Source organism: Hippopotamus amphibius, chromosome 8, assembly GCF_030028045.1.
Source record: "Hippopotamus amphibius kiboko isolate mHipAmp2 chromosome 8, mHipAmp2.hap2, whole genome shotgun sequence".
NCBI classification, from domain to species: Eukaryota; Metazoa; Chordata; class Mammalia; order Artiodactyla; family Hippopotamidae; genus Hippopotamus; species Hippopotamus amphibius.
The window spans coordinates 23807155-23826259 of record NC_080193.1 but is presented as its reverse complement, the minus strand read 5'-3'; the positions used below and the strand labels follow the sequence as shown (position 1 = coordinate 23826259).

At 44.8% G+C, this 19105-nt stretch overlaps 2 protein-coding genes across 2 annotated transcripts in view; one reads left to right on the top strand and one right to left on the bottom strand.

The window, feature by feature from the left end:
• The window catches only part of TMEM132C (transmembrane protein 132C), a 395705-nt gene that overhangs the window by 336488 nt on the left and 40112 nt on the right, over nt 1-19105 (bottom strand). The gene's annotated exons all lie outside the window — the stretch shown is intronic.
• Nucleotides 2516-3205, top strand: LOC130858301 (grpE protein homolog 1, mitochondrial-like). Its single transcript, XM_057744548.1, has one exon. The coding sequence runs from the start codon at nt 2531-2533 to the stop codon at nt 3203-3205; it is 675 nt and encodes a 224-aa protein (XP_057600531.1). The 5' UTR covers nt 2516-2530.

Genomic DNA, 19105 nt, shown 5'->3' with positions numbered 1-19105 from the left:
AAGCACTGCTTGCAGGCTTTCCTCCCTTCTCGAGCTGGATTCCCTCCTGTCCTTTCCTCCGGTCTTTTCCTTTCTTCCTCTCCTCTCTTAATCGATGCCACCTCCCCTGCGCCAAGTGTGTGCGCTGCACGCAGGTACCAAAGCTTATGTGGAGGAGTCTGGCCGCAGAGCTGCTGAGCATCCTGTATCAGGCAAGCTGCCTCCTCTGCTCCCTCCAGGATGATGTCTTGCAAGGGAATTACAATTTCTCCTCCGCGATTGGCTGCCTGCTGGTCCACGATGCCCGCTCTGGTCCTGTGCTCACTGGCAAAGCTCACAGATTCTATCTGGAGCCTGGGGAGGCGACAGAGGCGCGTCTATCAGTAATCTAATTCCACACGCCTGGTGAAAGGAGCCAATATTATCGCAGCAAAGACTCATCTCTTGCTATATTGATTTTTATATTAACCATAAAGGACAGCCGGGCCCCCACAAGCAAGGCTGCGAAGGCAAGATGAAGATTCCCCACTTCCCTCTTGGCCCGCAATTTGTGAATATTTTCCGGCTAAAATTCCTGCTTCGTCACGCCTGACAATCTCGCCTTTTAGGCTCGTGGGCTCCCCATTCTGTGTCCAGTGGCTCTCAGCCAATCTTCAGCTGATGGACTTAATACTTTGTCTTTCACGTTCCCAATCAGCCCAGCCTCAGGAAACTTAGCTGTTTTTAAGGGACAGAATTATTGGTCCCTTTTTCCTGGGACTTTCATGGAGCCAGGACCTTACTGAAATATTTCTCCTGCGGTTGATGTTTGAATTCTGCATTTTTCTCTAAGTTTTCTTCCCTGATGCTCTCATTGCCTCACCAAAAACATGGAAATTAGCTGGTCTGCTTGTCTACCTGTTTAATTCCGCTCCCTTCCACCAGGAGGTGAGACCCACGGAATCAGGGACCCTGTCCAACGTGTTCACGGCTGTATCTGCAGCCCTAGAACAGCATAAGCACTTGAAAATATATGCTGAATGAATGGATGAGTTCTGCTTTACTTTACATAATAATATTGCATATTTAACCTTCCCTGAGTCTGTTCCTCCTGCTTCTCATTTTAATGGATATCTCCCCATCCATACGGACAGAGCAGCAGGGTGAAGTAGTCCATAGAAAAGTCAAGAAACACTAAAGAAAACAGGGATGCTTCAGCTAGCGATGATTCAATGCTTCCCCATAATTCATGCACAAAATATTAAATAGAATAGCACCCCCTAGATGCTTCAAAAAGACCTTCTTAGGCAGGTTGTTGGTCCTGATTTCTTCTAGTCACTAATGTTTTCCAAATTGCCCTAGCCCCTGAAGTGAGCTCTCACAAGTGACGGATGTGTGAAGAGATAAAGCCGGTCCCCATCCCGTGGTGCAGCCATATGTTGTTTTTCGCTCTCCAGCTTCATCCTAACAGGGAATTTCCTGTCCCTCACTGCACGCGGTGTTTGGGGAAAAAAGGTAGTCCAGTTCCTTATTTCTGTGTTACAAACCATCTCCCAAGTTTCTGGCTTAAAACAACATTGATTTTGCTCATGAATCTGTAATTTGGGCAGAGCTCGGCCGCAGTACCTTGCCTCAGTTCCACACGACAACTGTGGAGGTACCTCCAAGGCTGGGGGTTAGAACCATCTGAAGACTCACTCACTTGTGTGGCCGTGGACCTGTCCGTCAGCTGAACCTGTCCGTCAGCTGAACCTGTCAGCTTGAACACTCACAGGCTGCCTCTCCAGGTGGCCTGAGCTTCCTCACAACGTGCTGCGTTCCAAGGGCCAGTGAGTGACTCAGGAGAGGCAGGGAAACATAGGCAGAAGCCACATCGCCCTTCATGATCTGGTCTTCACGTCACTTAGCATCACCCGTATATTCGATCTGTCCTAAGTCACAAGACTGTCCAGGTTCAAGGGGAACTGAAATAGTTTCCACTTCTTACTGGGGAGTAGCAAGGTTCTGGAAGCATTGCGGGTTGGAAATGTTACTGCGGCTTGTTTAGGGGGGATATATTCTCCCACAAGAAACAAGTCAAAGTCCTGGCTTCCTACGACAAAAGCTGTAGGGTCTCTGATGGGTCTTCCATCATATCATCTACTCAGTCCTATTAAGAGTCAGAAATAGACCAAATGGATACTCTCTCCCAGAAGATCTTTTTTAAGTGAAAATTCTGAGATAATATAGATGTACAAGTAGTTGTAAGAAATGGCACAGAGCGATCAGTGGACTCTACCAAGTTTCTCCAGATGGCAATATCTTTTTTTTTTTTAATGAAGTATAGCTATTTTACAATGTTGTGTTAGTTTCTACTGTACAGAAAAGTGGAGTTCCCTGTGCTATACAGCAGGATCTCATTAGTTATGTTTTATACATATTAGTGTATATATGTCAATCCCAATCTCCCAATTCATCCCACCCCACCCCCACCCCCAACTTTCCCCCTTTAATGTCCATATGTTTGTTCTCTACATCTGTGTCAATGGCAACATCTTGCAAAGTGATACTACAGGCAGTGCCAGCGGCAGTCATGGCAGCTCGGTGCATGAGGCTGGTGCTGCACAGCCTCCGGGCTCTGGCATTGTCTCTCAGGTCCTCTCCTCGGCTGCTGTGCACAGCTACAAAACAGAAGAACACTGGCCAAAACTTGGAAGAGGACGTGGGCCAGAATGAACAGAAGACAGATCTTCCCTCTACAGAGAAGACACTCATGGAAGAGAAGGTCAAGCTGGAAGAACAGCTAAAGGAGACCATGGAAAAATATAAGCGAGCTTTAGCAGATACTGAGAACTTGCGGCAGAGAAGCCAAAAATTGGTGGAGGAGGCAAAACTATATGGCATCCAGGGCTTCTGCAAGGACTTGCTGGAGGTGGCCAACATTTTGGAGAAGGCAACACAGTGCGTCCCTAAGGAAGAGATTAGAGACGATAATCCCCACCTGGAGAACCTGTACGAGGGGCTCATGATGACGGAGGTCCAGATCCAGAAGGTGCTCACGAAGCATGGCCTGCTCCGGCTGGACCCCGTGGGGGCCAAGTTCGACCCCGTGGGGGCCAAGTTCGACCCGTACGAGCACGAGGCTTTGTTCCACACGCCGGTTGAGGGGAAGGAGCCAGGCACGGTGGCGCTAGTTAACGAAGTGGGCTGCAAGCTGCACGGGCGCACCCTGAGACCCATCCTGGTGGGGGTGGTGAAGGAGGCTTAGGTGCTCTGCTCGAGTCCCGCCCCTCGCTATGACTCAGGCTGGTTCATCTTTTCTCCTCTACAAATGCTCTTGACCTTTTCCTAAACCTTGTTGCGAGGCTTTAGTAACCAGTGGCTCAACAGGACAGTAAGCCAGTTGCACAGTTGTGTTGAGGAACTGGAATTCGGGAGTCTGTTCATTGATTTTTAACACAGGTTGAATAGCTCCACATACTTACAGAACAGGCCCATGGGACATGACTGGACCCTAGGGTATCATAAAAAATACTGCATCTGCTCAAACCCTGGCGACATCAGGGTGTTTGAGATGAATGAAAGGTCTTCGGGAATCCCGCTGTCTGCTTGCGGCCGTGCCGCGTCCTCTGCGTCTCACTGTCCCACACCAGCTCCTGGAATGCCTAGCCCCACCGCCTGTCACCAATGAAGGAAAGGCAAGAGTTTATAAACATTTTTCTTGCTAAGAAAAATTTTATGATGCCCTTGGTGAAGAACGTATTTGAGTTCATTTATAATCAGTTACTATCTCGCTGCTAAGAATGACCATCTTCTGGCTTTGGAAGATGTGAGACCAGTAGGCATATCCTAACATTCTCACCTCCTTCTTTTGCCAGTAACTGATTTTGACAGAATCAGTTACTTTTGTCCTGTTTTGTTCATTTCTTTATAGACATGTTGAAGTCTGTACCCAACTAGTTACTAATGACCTGAAGGTATTTTCCCTAGTAAGATGGACTTTCTTAGAAATCTGAGGACTGCATGCTTGGTATACTTTAAATGTTGAATTTTATTTAAGAGGATTAAAGCCCTGGTGTTTATTTAAAAAAAAATGATACTACAATATCCCAACTGGGATACTGACATTGATACAATTCACCATTCTTACTCAAGACTTCCCCAGTTTGTAGGCAGCTGTGTCTGTGCTTTGCATTCAGTTCTACACTATTTTTTCACTTGTGTATGTTCATGTTTTCAATGCCAGAGTCAACATACTGAGTTTCATCACAAAGATTCCTCCTGCTGCCCTTTTATAATCACATTCACTGCCCTCCAACACCATCCCTTGCTAAGCCCCAGCCATCACTAATTCCATCCTCCATTTCTGAAATTCTGTCTTTTCAAAAAAGTTACTTCAATGGAAGAATCAAATACATAACCTTTTGAGGATGGCTGTTTATCACTCAGTATATTCCTAAGGGGATATTCATCCAAACTCTTGCATGTATTCATTTGTTCCTTTTCATGGCTGTGTAGTATTCCATTGTATGGATGGATCACAGTTTGTTTAACCATTCTCTGTTGACAGCCGTCTTTCCCCAGATTTTTAAATCATAAACAATGACATAGGGGCCAATGACACGGTTGGGGTTGTTGGTTTGCCTGTTTCCCAAGAATGGCGCCCTGAGCAGCATGCCCCTATCGAAAATCATGGTCGAAATTCTCTTCAATCTGTTTTCCAAGCCAGATGTTGTGAGTCCCTGACAGGCTCTTGGCAGGCTTTATTTTGCTTCAGTTATCCCCAATCAGTTTCTATTTCAGGCAACCAAAGAAGTCCACCTGACACACCCCTCCATGCGAGGGCTTCACGTGGACAATAAAAGAACTGGATACTGACAATGGCCTCCAATTTCTCAGAAACCTATTTGTTTTTTTAAAACAAATCTTTTTTAAAAAATTTATTTATTTATTGGCTGCTTTGGGCCTTTGTTGCTTCTTTCCCTAGTTGCTGAGAGCGGGGGCTACTCTTCATTGTGGTATGTTGGTTTCTCATTGTGGTGGCTTCTCTTATTGTGGAGCATGTGCTCTAGGCAAGTAGGCTTCAATAGTTGCGGCACATGGGCTCAATAGTTGTGGTTCATGGGCTCTAGAGCACAGGCTCAATAGCTGTGGTGCATGGCCTTAGTTGCTCCGTGGCATGTGGAATCTTCCCAGAACAGGGTCCGAACCCATGTTGCCTGCATTGGCAGGCAGATCCTTAACCACTGCACCACCTAGGAAGTCCTCAGAAACCTATTTTAAATCCCTTATTATCTTATCCCTCATGACATATTCATCTTCTGGATGGGTTACTGTCAACTGGATGTTAAAAAGAAAAAGGAGAATCAGCAAAATAACAGAAAGAAAAGAGGTACGAATCCTAAATCTATCAGCACAAGAAACATTTCAAGAAAAAGTCGGGCTCCCAAATCAACAAAAGTCAATGATAACAAAACTGACTTCTGCGATTCTACAAAATGAAGATCTGTAGACAGACAAAACAAACAAAACCAAAACCAACGTGCAAAACAAACAAAACCAAAAAACAAAAAGGAAAAGAAAGTTACAGGCGGAATCAGAAAAGGTGCAGGCAGACTCTCACTTGATCTGACATTTCACTGCAGCTTGACTAGTTAAATAAAATGAATTGATTTTACCACCAGGGCAATCCATCTGAGAAAAATACACTTGGAGAAAACAGCCCGCGAGAACAAAAACAGAAGTGTTTCTAACAACAACTTTGGGGACCTCGGTTTGTCTTGTTAGACCATAGGGCAAGACGATTAAAGAAAACTGTTTTTTCTTTTCTTTTCTTTTTTAATGTCGTTGAGATCCACAATCTTTATGCTGACAATTTTTTTTTTCTCAACACTGCTATCAACGTTTTTATCACTTGGAAATGTCCAAGGTCTCACACAGGGCAGGGCTTTTTCTCAGACAAAAGTCAGACACGTCACATGTTTGTTCAAGAAGGTTTAAAATGGGAAAGGACAGTGAGGTGTGTTGATTTTGGCTGACCAGAATTCAATATTCCTTCTTTTAGTTACAGCACTCTGACTACTTATTATGGTAACTGCTCCTTCCTCATTGAGTGAGACCCAATAGAACTGCCAGGGAAGGGTCTTCTCTTCTTTCCATCAAAGCAGAGCATGTGAGCCATGCTTAGCCATCAGCCTCTCCCAAGGAATTCCAAATCTTGAGTGGCGTGAGGTAGGGACTCCAGAGATGTAGGCAGCAGCACTGGTAGGTTTCTGCTAACTAGGCTAGTAGCAGGGTTCTCATGTCTGGCTTTTACTGGTACTGATGATCCTAATACCTTTCCTGGAATTCCTTCTCTATTAGGTTAACCACAGAGTTTCCGTTGCTGACCATGAAAGAACCCTACTCTACAGCAGCAGACCCCAACCCCCAGGGCCTTGGATCCTGTTAGGAACAGGGCCACAAAGCAGGAGGTGAGCAGCGGGTGAGTGAGTGAAGCTTCATCTGCCCCACCCCATTGCTTCCAATCCCTCACATTACTACCTGAACCATCCCCCCATCATTCTCCATTGCTTACAGTACCACCTGAACCATCCCCCATCACTCCCCATCGCTCACAGTACCACCTGAACCATCTCCCCATCACTCCCCATCGCTCACAGTACCGCCTGAACCATCCCCGCATCACTCCCCAGTGCTCACATTACTGCCTGAACCATTCCCCCATCACTCCCCAATGCTCACATTACTGCCTGAACCATCCCCCCATCACTCCCCATCACTCACATTACTGCCTGAACCATCCCCTTCCCCCCATCCATGGAAAAATCATCTTCCACAAAACTAGTTCCTGGTGCCGTAAAGCTGGGGACCATTGCTCTACGAAGAGGACCAGTGACTCAAGATCCTAAACATTTTGTCATAATTGGCATCGTATCCACTGCTCCTTACCTTAGGCATCTTACCCTAAGTCACAAAGGTAGGAAATCTGAATCAAAAGGGATTTTTAAGACCTACCCAACTCTCCTTCTTGAGATGAAGACACAAATCCTACAGGAGAAGTGATGTGCCTTGGGTCACAGTGAGAAAGGGTGCCGTGCAGGGCTGGAACCCATAACTTCTGATTCCAAGTTAACGCATCCCTGGCATCCCTCCCTCTCACCAAGGAACAGATTACTCCTATTCAGGTTTCTTTCCTAAATTTGACGTAAGCACCTTCACAGTTTAATATTTGAAGGCTGCTATGCTAGACTATAACCCGTCTCTCAGTGATCATTTGAAAATATTCAGTCTATTGACAAAACCTCAATTAAGTTTCTCCTGTCAATTAGTTGAAGCTTAGACAATGAAATACTGGTTTTTTTTTATTTAAAGTTTAGTTTAAAACATGGCATGCAATTAGCTGGCAACAGACGTGATCTCAGCAGGGTTTCAATTACGCTCTGAATAACGGTTCTCTAATTCAATACAAAGCTGTAATTAAGAATGTAATTAACTCTTGAAGTTGTCCTGATGTCATACAACACCAGATCACATAACGGCCCTTGTTTTTGCAAAAAAAAAAAAAAAAAAATCCTCCGGCAAGTCCAATTATTCCTCTTGGGAAGTGTGTGTTTTTACTTATCATTTAAGAACATAAAATAATTTCTAACGGGCCTTTAGCCAAGAGGTTCGTTACATTTACTATGCCAGCAACATAACTTTTCAAGCACCGGCTCCCCAGGGATTTAGGGAACTAGAAATTTGGAATTGTTTTTCATGACTGATAAAGAGCCATTTGTGGTACAATGCAATAGAAGAGGAAACTCAAAAGTGGTCCTGTAGGAATATATCTTCAAATACAAGTCAACTTCAATATCCCTTCCCAACTTCTGTTCTGGATTCATTCCTGGGTAAGCTTTAGAGCTGGGACCGTGTCTATTTCATTCATTACCGTATCCTCAAAGCCAAACCCCAATCTGGCATCTACTAGGTCCTCAATAAATACCTTTTGCATCCATGAATTCACAGACATGCCACAGTGTCTATAAGATATTTTGCTATCTTATCTGAGATCACAGAATAAATAAATAGCAGAGCCAGAGTTTACTTGCTTCTGAAACATCTAAATTTCCACTGATTGATAACCTTCATTCTCTAACAGAGCACTGCTGTTCTAAAAATCCCTAAGGAAATTATGGAAAATGAAACAGAAGAGAAACAGAGTATATCAAACTTTCCTTTAGGCTTATTGATTCATCTATTTGTTGGTTAGTTTGCTTCTTGATAGATAGGAGTTTGTCTACTTTTCTTGTTTCGTGTTTTATCACCTGGTATTTGAACATCTAGTACCACAATCTGGAACCCAAGAACACTTAATAAACATTTCTGGCTTGAAAAGATAAATTTGCTAGCAATTGAGTTTACTGAATGTCTGTTCTTACTTCTTTTTATTACATAACCACATGGCACCCTGGGTTTCCTCCTGGTTTTGTTCCTCCAGAAACCAGCTGAGAAAGGAGACAGATTTGCTTAGGAAAAAAAATGAGTACATTACTGCACTTGGTGCAGGTGAATAGAAAAGAAATCATTTACCCAAAGACAATCATGAAATATTTGGTTTTGAGCACTCAAGGACTCCTACCTGGAATTCAAAGATATGTCTGGGAAAAAGTTTAGTTTCTTGAGCAAACAGAAAAAAAAAAATCAAGCCTTCAGAGTATTTACGTAACTACATTTTAAAATGCTTATGACAGCTGCTCAAGGAATTCAGGTTAAATGGATATACGCCAAGGTGCCAGCTTTTGTTTTGGGTGATGGATTCACAGGTGCTTAGTACATTATTAAAACATAACTAATTAAATTACTACATAAATACAAGTGAGTCACACATGGTACAAAGGAGAAAGTATGTGTCATGGAACAGAGTTATGGTGAAGCTAATTTTGCACCTGTGGTCAAAAAATAAAAATAACCATGGAGCAAAAGTTAAGCTAAAGTGATGTAACATCAAAATATTTAGGGGCTTCCCTGGTGGCGCAGTGGTTGGGAGTCCGCCTGCCAATGCAGGGGACATGGGTTCGAGCCTTGGTCCGGGAGGATCCCACATGCCGCAGAGCAACTGGTCCCGTGCGTCACAACTACTGAGCTTGTGCACCACAACTACTGAAGCCCGTGTGCCTAGAGCCCATGCTCCACAAAAAGAGAAGCCACCACAATGAGAAGCCTGTGCACTGCAACGAGGAGTAGCCCCCGCTCGCCAAAACTAGAGAAAGCCCTCATTCAGGAACGAAGACCCAATGTAGCCGAAAAATTAAGAAAATAAATAAAATTAATTAATTAATTTTAAAAATATTTAAAATAAAATGACCAAACTAGAAACTGTTAACAGTCATGAGACAGAGACAGTCTCTTTTGCCCCCTGCACCGGTGGCTCCTTGGAGGGTTTCATTCCAATTTGCATTGTGGTCCTTCTGTTTCTGCAACTAACTCCCAGAGCCACCAAGCAGGTTCCCTGGTTTTCTAAAGCTGCATTTTTTTTAATGCAAAGCCCAGCTTCCTTCACAGATTTCACACCTTAGCTCAGATCCTTTCTAAACACCTGTTCTCCCTTCCCTAGAATAGAGAACGTGTGTCTCCAAAATTAACCCCAAATCCTCAAAGTTGTCTGTTGGGTCTGTGCTATTGCATGGAGAGGGAAAAATGGAAACCAAGGAAGGCAGGGGAAGGGAAACTTGTACAGTTGGCTTTACAAGCAGAGCTGAGATGGACAGACCTCCTCGGACACCCTGCACACTCAGAGCTGTCCTGCTCGAGGGCATCAGCAGGGTCCATAGGGTTCCTGTTGGAACAGGGTCCCTGAATCACTGACAAAGGAAGAAATGTGCTCACACAACTGACAGGCTGCCTGGCATCCAAAAAATAATAATTTTAAAAGAGCACTCCTTTCACTTATCTCCCCGTGGTTCCCGGCCATCCCTGGCATTCCATGGCCAGTAGAGGCATCACTCCAATCTCTGCCTCCCTCATCACGTGGCCTCTGTCTCCCTCATAACGTGGCCTCTGTCTGTGTCTCTCTGTGTCCTTTCTTCTTCTTACAGACACCAGTCATTGGATTTAGGGCCGATCCTAACATGTATGACCTCATTTTAACTTAACTAATTACATCTACAAAGACTCCATTTCCAAATACAGCCACATTCCTAACTTCTGGGTGAACACAGATTTGGATTTGCGGAAACACCACCCAACCCAGTCCATCACCGAATTCTCCCAACGGTGAGCTGCCCATCATAGGTGCTTAATTAAATGTTGAAGATGGACTTCCCTGGTACTGCAGTGGTTAAGAATCCACCTGCCAATGCAGGGGACACGGGTTCGGTCCCTGCCCCTGGAAGACTCCACATGCCTCGGAGCAACTAAGCCTGTGTGCCACAACTATTGAGTTTGCACTCTAGAGCCCAAGAACCAAAACTATGGAGCCCATGTGCCACAACTACTGAAGCCCACGTGCCTAGAGCCTGTGCTCCGCAACAAGAGAAGTCACCACAATGAGGAGCCCCGCCTCACTGCAACTAGAGAAAGCCCATGTGCAGCAACGAAGACCAAACACAGCCAATAAAAAATAAATAAATAAATAAATATATTTTAAAACAAAAAAAAAGTTGAAGCATCAGTGAGTCTGTGAGCTTTCTGCCAATGAGACATTCCATGATACCTCTAAACAGCCCCAAACTGAAGATCTGAAAGTCAGCTATTAATTCATGCTTTCATCTATTAAAACTTTTTTTTTCCTTATAAACCACAAAAAGAACCTGGAAAGCAAACACTCAGATTTGCAGTAAGGACAGAAATGGAGAACACATTTCTTCCTTCTTTTCTCACTCCAGGGATGTTTTTGGCTCCAACAATAAGTGATTGAAGAAACAGATTTCTCCACTGAGCGAGATAAAAGTCCTTTGATCTCTAAGAGACTCTTGTTTGCTTTCTGTGCCAAGAGCTATTAAATAGATTCCAAGTTCAAGTGTCTCCCAGGGACCCTAACCATTTCTAGGGTTTCCCACTCTTTCTTCTCAACTGTGAGTGATGGATTTAATCAATGTCTCAGACAACTTGCAGTATGATGAGAATATCTAGCCTCAAACAAGAGGGCAGGTCTTTCTTTTTCTTTTTTTCTTTGTGGGAACTCAAAGATTCTCTCAGGGGAAAAAATACAATAAAATAAATTAATCCCCATACGCTCAGCCGTTTCTGTGTCCTCCTAGTTATAACTCACTTGTTCCATACATGGTATCTACACAGTAATTCTGCTCACAGCGCCAGTGCTATGAAATCACCTTGTATATATAACAGGAATATCCAAAGGCCATTGCCACCTTCCTCCACTCTTCCTAACAGGATCCCAGGCTGACCAGTTATTTGCTCTTCTCTGCTGGCCCTGCCTCCAGCCCCAGGGGCTGCATCCTCATTTTTCTAAGCTGATCCTAGAAAGGACCTCCCAGGACCTCAAGAAAGGAAACCTCAGGGTCTGTTTGCTCTGGCTAATCTACAATCCTGCCATCAGAAATGCTTGGATCCTTCTAAATAAAGACAGAGATGGGACTTCCTAGGTGGCGCAGTGGTTAAGAATCCACCTGCCAATGCAGGGGATACGGGTTTGAGCCCTGCCCCAGGAAGATACCACACGCCGCGGAGCAACTAAGCCTGTGCACCACAACTACTGAGCCTGTGCTCTAGAGCTCTCGAGCCACAACTACTGAGCCCATGTGCTGCAACTACTGAAGCCCATGCACCTAGAGCCCGTGCCCAGCAACAAGAGAAGCCACCACAATGAGGAGCCCAGGCACCACAATGAAGAGGAGCCCCCACTCTCAGCAACTAGAGAAAGTCCATGTGCAGTAACGAAGACCCAACACAGCTCATAAAAAAATAAATCCAATAAATAAATAAATTTATAAAAAATAGAGACACAGAAAAGCCTGTTGTCATAACCAGTCAGTTCTGGCCTCTGGGAAAAGAAGCCTCATTCCTTCTGGGTCTCCAGTTTGCCTTCGAGAGACTGGGTGCACAATGGCAGAGGGGGTGAGGATTCCTGGCTCAGAGATGAGGAGTCTGGTGCCGCTTAATGTCACCAAGTGACTCTGGACTCGTCACTTAGCTCCTCTGTGCTTTCCTCACAGGTTAGTGATGAAATGATGTGATATCATCCACCCAGGAGTCACACAGTGGAGGTCAAAACATTAGCTGTTAGTGACAACAGGGATGTAGTTTTGGAATGAATTCCAAAAGGGCTTGCCCTACACTTCCCCTGGGTTAAACCCACCTTCCCCATGTGCTGAGCCTGCCCTTTGGGCCCAGAGCAGAAGGAGGCCTTGAGAAGAGGCAACCAGGGAGGTGAAGCTCACTTCTCCCTCTCTGAGCTCCTCTTCCTCCCATGCAGCCAGGGAGTGAGTGGAGGGCTGAAGAGGAGGCTGGATGTGTGGCCTGGGCAGTCCTTCCACTGGGCAAACATAACAATAAGGAAAAAGGCATGTCTCCCCTCCAGCCTCGGTCTGCAGGTGACAAGCCTGGTGCAAGCCAGAAACCATCTTTGATTCCACTCGGTGAGAATCAGCCTGGGAATGAGGATGCACTGCTTCCCCAAGGCTGCCATAAGCATTGACCACCAACCGGGAGAGAAATCTATCCTCTCACAGCTCAGGAGGCCAGAAATCCAAAATCAAAGTGTAGGCAGGGTTGGTTACTCCTGGAGGCTCTGATGGAGAATCTGTTCCATGCTCCTCTCCTAGCTCCTGGTGGTCCCTGGGAATCCTTGGTGTTCCCAGGCTTGTAGATGCATCACTCTTAACTAATTACATCTACAAAAACCCTATTTCCCAATAAGGGCACCTGCTGAGGGTGCAGGTAAACATGAATTGGGGGGTGGGGTGCACTATTCATATCACCACGGAAGACAACCCAGAAGAAATCAGAACCAAGAGAGGGAGGAAAGGCTTTCAAAGGTACCTTTGGGTACCTGTATCCAGCTATACCTGCAGTCATCTCTGCTATCAGACTTTGTGAATAATGGGTCCATCAGGTCCCACGGACCCCTTTCAAAGAAGTTTGGAGTTGGATTTCTGTCACTTGTAACTCAGAATCCTGATGAAGTCAATCTGGGATAAGCTTGGAAGGAGGCCAAGGGACGCAGTTCTGCTTCTGAGTTCAAGTCACCTCTGGCAGAGCACAGCCAACCTCAGCGTGAAAACACGCTCTGTAGTGATTGGTAAAGGCAGAGGGCATGATGTGGATCACAGAACTCAAAGAAGCAGGGCCTCGCTGGACCCTGTCAGGCAGGAAGGTTGAGCAGGCAGCCTGGGAGATGAGGGTGTCTCCAGGTGCATCATCGCCTGCAACAGCAGGAGATGCACAGAACAAGCAGCAACTGAGTGGGCAGCCACACCTGCTCCACAAGGAAGAGCGGGGATGAGATAGTGATGCTCAAAGAGCCATGGGTGAATAAAACTCAGCTCTGGGCAAACCTAATCAACCTGATCAATGTTTGGTGGTAGCTCTGTCACCATGGCAACACACCTGGACTTTTACCTTTAGAAAACAAAAGTAGAGAAGGGAGTCAGAGACGTGGACCCCCTTCTTACCATCCCTGTTGTATCATTTTCATTTAGGGTCATGGTAGCAGCTCCCCACCGGGCACATTAAATGGGGGGAAAAAAGTCCAGCATCTAGTACACCACGTAGGTGATAATCTCACAATTCCATAGTTACCCTGAGAAGCCGGAGGAATATAATGGAAGGGAGACAGGGTGTGTGAGACCTTTGCATCCAGCTCAGCCCAGTTAAAAAGTGATGGCTGGAAAGTAGCCTGGACCACTTTTGATCAGAGTTCTTGAGACTGTCGGTTGGAACTCCTGGGACTTGGTGAGGACATCAACGAGTGAGCAGGCTTCCCGTACCTGGGTCTGACTACTTAGCTCTGTGGGCAAGTCACGCGTTAATTAGTATAAATAGTATTAATATTATTCTATAACATGTTAATATTATGAGAACTAGTATTAATATAAAGAGTTAATAATAGTACAGTTGACCCCTGAACAACATAGGGATTGGGGCACTGACCCACAGACAGTTGAAAATCCAGGTATAACTTAGAATCTGCCCTTCGTATCACTGGTTCCTCCGAATCGAAGGATCGAATCCTTGGATGCAACCAAACTCTGGCTCATGTACTATAGTATTCACTAATGAAGGTAATCTGTGAATAAGCGTGTCCGCACAGTGTTCACACATGTTGTTCAAGGGTTAACCCTATTTAAAAATATAATTTCATAGCATTAATTAAATAGCATTTACTTCATTATACAATTAATATAAATTATCAATCATAGCATTCACCAACATCAAAATGTAAAGACTTGTTCTCACTCACAGCAGCACTATTCACAATGACCAAAATGTGGAAACAACCCAAATGTCCATCTGATGGGTGGATAAACAAACTGTGGTAAATCCACCAACGGAATATTATCCAGTCGTAAAAAGGAATGCAAATCGACTACATGCTGCCATACGGATGCACCTCGAAAGCACTACACTACATAAAAGAAACCACGTGTAAATAAAGGTCCCAAATTGTATGATTCTTTTTATATGAAATACCCAGGAAGGGCAAATCCATAGAGACAGAAGGTAGATTAGTGGGTGTCGGGGCTGGGGGAGGGCGGTTGGGAAACGAGTGCTCGTGGGTACCCGTGTTCTTCCAGGCTGATGAAAAAGTTTTGAAACTAGAGAGAGGTGACGGTTACAGAGCATTGTGAACACACTTGACACTACTGAACTTGTACATTTTTAAAAGGTTAATTGTATGTTGTGAGAATTTCACCTCAATTTGAAAAAATGCATGTGTCAGTGCTTACTGTGTGCTTCGAATTTCTACTTGACAAAGATTCTGAGACTCTGTAAGGATAGGTAATTTACCAAATGTCACAGAGATAAAAAGGAGAGAAAAAAAAGCAAGATGCACATCCTTCTCTTTCTCTGGCGCCTCATTCCTGGGCATGACTCTCAAACACAAAAATTTGGTGACTTCCCTGGCGGTCCAGTGGTTAAGACACCGTGCTTCTACGGCAGGGGGCACAGGTTTGATCCCTGATGGGGGAACTAAAATCCCACATGCCGAGCAGTATGGCCAAAACCCCCCAAGAAAACAAAAATCAAAAATTTTGGGTCACTCTGAACCCAAGTCTCTTCCACCCATTCCTGTCGCACCACGTTTCAACAGGGACAGGTGACCACATCTCGGGGACTATTGGAAGGGCCGTTTCCTTGCTTGAGGGAAGACCCCCCCACCCCTCCCCCCCGCCAAGTGTCTGCTGGGCTTTTTGTCATCACAGATACACCAAATAGTCCAAAAGACTTGCCACGTCCCAACACAGAGATGACAAGTAGCCCTGTCACCACAGCTGAAGGAAAAGCCTTTCCATCACATTTTTAAATGCCATTTTCCTCTATGGGGACCGAGAGTGGCAAGGTATTGGAAACTAAGAGCTAATTAGTTCAGGTGAAGGGAGTGCTCAGTCCAAGATGATGAGAACGGAAGGCTCCTGGCATCCCCTGTGGAGCTCTTCGGAGAGCCTCTGAAGACACCCGGGAGCAAATCTCTAGCCAGGGATCCGGCACTCAGCAGATGCTTAGTAAAGGTCAGCCGCCCCGAGGATAAGAATGGCAGCTAACAGGCTCTCTGCCCCATCCCCCCGCCCACTTCCCACTGCAGAGACGGCAGCCTCTCTGAGTTCACACCAAGACACACTTGACATTCTTCCCTGTCCTTCCATCCATCCAGCAAAGCTTTATTGAGCGCCAATGACTTGCCCGACACAATTCCAGTCTCCCTCTTGTACACTGGTCCCTTGTCCCTTTGACTACCTTCCTCAGTACCATCCGCTGTCCTATGTAACCTGTTCCCAGAATGTAAAAAAAAAAAAAAGAATGAATTTCCAGAGTCTGATTTACAAGAACTAAAAGAAAACAAGGACTGGAGGGGGCAGTGTGTTTGATAAGACTCAGAAACACGTAGAAGAACTCATTCCCTGAGGTTTAAGTGGAGAAGGGAATTTCATGAGCTGCTAAGATGGAAAATCGTGGGAAATTTCCAGACAGAAATGCCACGGTCCATAAGAACACTGGATGTAAGCGCTCAAATGATGTCGAGAGAGCCCTCCCGGCTGCTTCCATCTGGGTGGCCACCAGCGGCTCCAAGACTCACACCCCAAGTAAAGAGAAAATGAGTTTCCTAATTGTTGCAGCCAAAGTCCCAGGACTGTTATTTCTTGCCTCTGAACGGCCCCACTTTGAGAATCCACCAACCTGGAACCAATCTCTACCTCCTATGAGATACACCACTCTCATTGGCTGGGCCTGAGTCATGTGACTGTCTCTGAGCCTGGGGGTTGGAACCCTCATACTAAGGGATTCAGAACAGGGAGGGGCAGTTGCCCCCAAAGAGGTGACGATCTGTTGTAAAGAGGGCAGTGACTTCTGGGTAAGGAAAATCCACTAGGCTGAAGGGGCCGGTGGGAAGGGGGGCATTTCACATGTGACAGCAAGACTCAAAACCAAGAGCAAGAAGTTCACAGAATTGGGAAATATGGGGTTCTTCAGTATCCTGACATCACAGAAAATGCACCGGGAACATTAATTCCGAAAAGAAACGAAAAAGTCAAAATGCCATTAAGAGATAATACAGTTTTTGCTTTCCTTAATTATTAACAGACATCGAGGAATAATTTAGAGTTATATTAAAACTGGATGAAGGAATTCATAATACATTTGGGTCACAGGAGATTATGGAAATATCTGGCCTCATTTTCATGTCACCTGATAGAAATTTATCCTGCAAAACAATTGTGAAATGTAATAATGTACATTAAAGTATGGGCCCTTGATAGCTTTACTATTTTTTTTTTCCAAATTCTGAGAGCTGGAGCTTAGGGTTTTCTGTGCAGATGATTTTGGACATCTTAATATCAAATTTAAGAATTTACTCAAACATTCCTAAATTTCTAAGACATTTGGGTCCCCTGTTGGGGTGAATATTTGTACATTTGACAGCACCCTGGTTTGGGGGGTGGGGGGCAGAGAACGATATCACCCCTCCCCCACTCCATCCAGTCTAAGTGAAAAAGTAAGGCCACCAAGCTGCCAGGGTCCCTGGAAGCTGCCTTCCTCTCACAGAGCCATATATCCAGTGCTGGGCATGTGGCCCAACTGTGGCCAACTGGATTCTAGCCAAAGCCTTTGACTCTTAAGGATGCCAGAAAGAAGGAGGTCATTCATTCCAGCCATGGTGAAAGGCTTCAATTAGTTCCTTCCTTTGATTCCTGTAATACTAATTCAGGGTTTTCCAGCATCTTCTCAATGCCAAGGGCCAACCCGTATCCTCTTTGCTTATAATAGTCAGAGCTGTTTCTTTGCTTACAGCCAAAGAACCCTAGCTCACCCAACAGTCAGTCATACAGAAGCAGCCACACTCTTCCAACATACCAATTACATCAGCCCATTTGAGTAGGCAGGAATATGAAAGAAGAAACAAACAAAAACCCACCTCACATCTCTGGAGTAATCTAATTTTTTGGAGAACCCTGTTCTGAGTCCTTCTGGGCTGCTATAACAAAATACTACATTCTAGGTAGCGTACAAACAACAAACATTTATTTCTCATAGTTCTGGAGGCTGGAAGTCCAAGATCGGGGTGCTGGCATGGTCGGGTTCCGGTGAGACCTCTTTTCCCCATTGTCCACCTCCTCGTTGTCCACATGTAGTGGAAGAAGATAGAGAGCTTTATGGAATTTCGTCCATAAGGGCACTAATCCCATTCATTCAGTCCCCACCCTCATGACCTAATCACCTCCTAAAGCCCCCACCTCCTAACACCATCACCTTAGAGGTTAGGATTTCAACATATGAATTTTGGCTGGATGCAAACATTCAGGCTTTTGCAACCCTCAGTAATTCTTTCATTTCTGCTTTTCTCCCAAACCTCAGCCATAATCCATTTGATAAATGGGAAAACTGAGGTTTAGTGCAAGTTAATACAGTCCTCTTCTTTTTATACACCTTTCTTGAAGGCATCAAAAACCAGGACACTAATAACAAATACATACTTGCCGCAGAAATCCTACTGTCACATAAACATGACACCTCCTACAATCATTAGAATCTTTCTTCAGCCTTTCAGAAAAAGAACCTTACAAAAGAAAAAGCAGAAACCCCCAAATCGTACGAGGAATTTCTTCCAGGGCAAAGAGGTGAGTATTCTAAGCTGCAGTCTTTTCTTGTAAACCTTTAAACTGAAGTCAATAGGAGAAAAGTTTTTCTTGGGATGAAAAATTTGCATTCCTGGTTGGAAAACAACACTCCCTGTCATTGGTACCAAACAGGACACCATTAGGATGGATATAGACTCGGACAGACTTCATTCATTGCACATGATGAGAGGTTCTGAATGCCTGAATTAAGTCTCAAGTAAACCCTGACAATGGATTACTGACTCCTTGAGATCAGCTCTAAACTAAGGGTCACATCATCATTACCAACTTCACCAGGCTACTGTCAGGTCAAGGCAGAGTCCACAGAGGCAAACGTTCAGGATCAAACTGGGCATTTCTGCCAGCAGTCAGCATTGTCTTCAAAAATCTCCAGACGCAAACGAAACTGGTATTACATTTTCTCTGTAATAGATTGGGGGCATCTTCTTAAAATAAGCGATTTGCAAATGGCAACTCTTCAGATAGCTGCGGGGAGGTCTTGTTTTTAATCACCAGCCAATTTTTCCATTAGAGCATAAGATAATGATGTTTAAATGTCATCTAATGCCCACTGTTTAACGGCTGTGGTTTCGTCATTCCAGATAAGTTAATTTTAAAAGAAAAAAAAGCCACAAAAACCACAACACGAAGCTGCAGAATCATCTAAAGTTCAGTGGAAACTTGGAATTTTAAAGAATGTATTCAGCTCTCAGGCTTGATAGTAACTGCAGGATTCAGGCCTTCTGGGAGCTTGGGCAATTTGGGGAAAAGAATGGTCAAAAGGGGGGCCATCTGCAAATAATTAAAATGTTGTCCCTTTCTCCTTATAAATAAAATCCTCAATCTTGAGACTTGGGTATCACATATGATGCTTTCAAGGAAGGGTG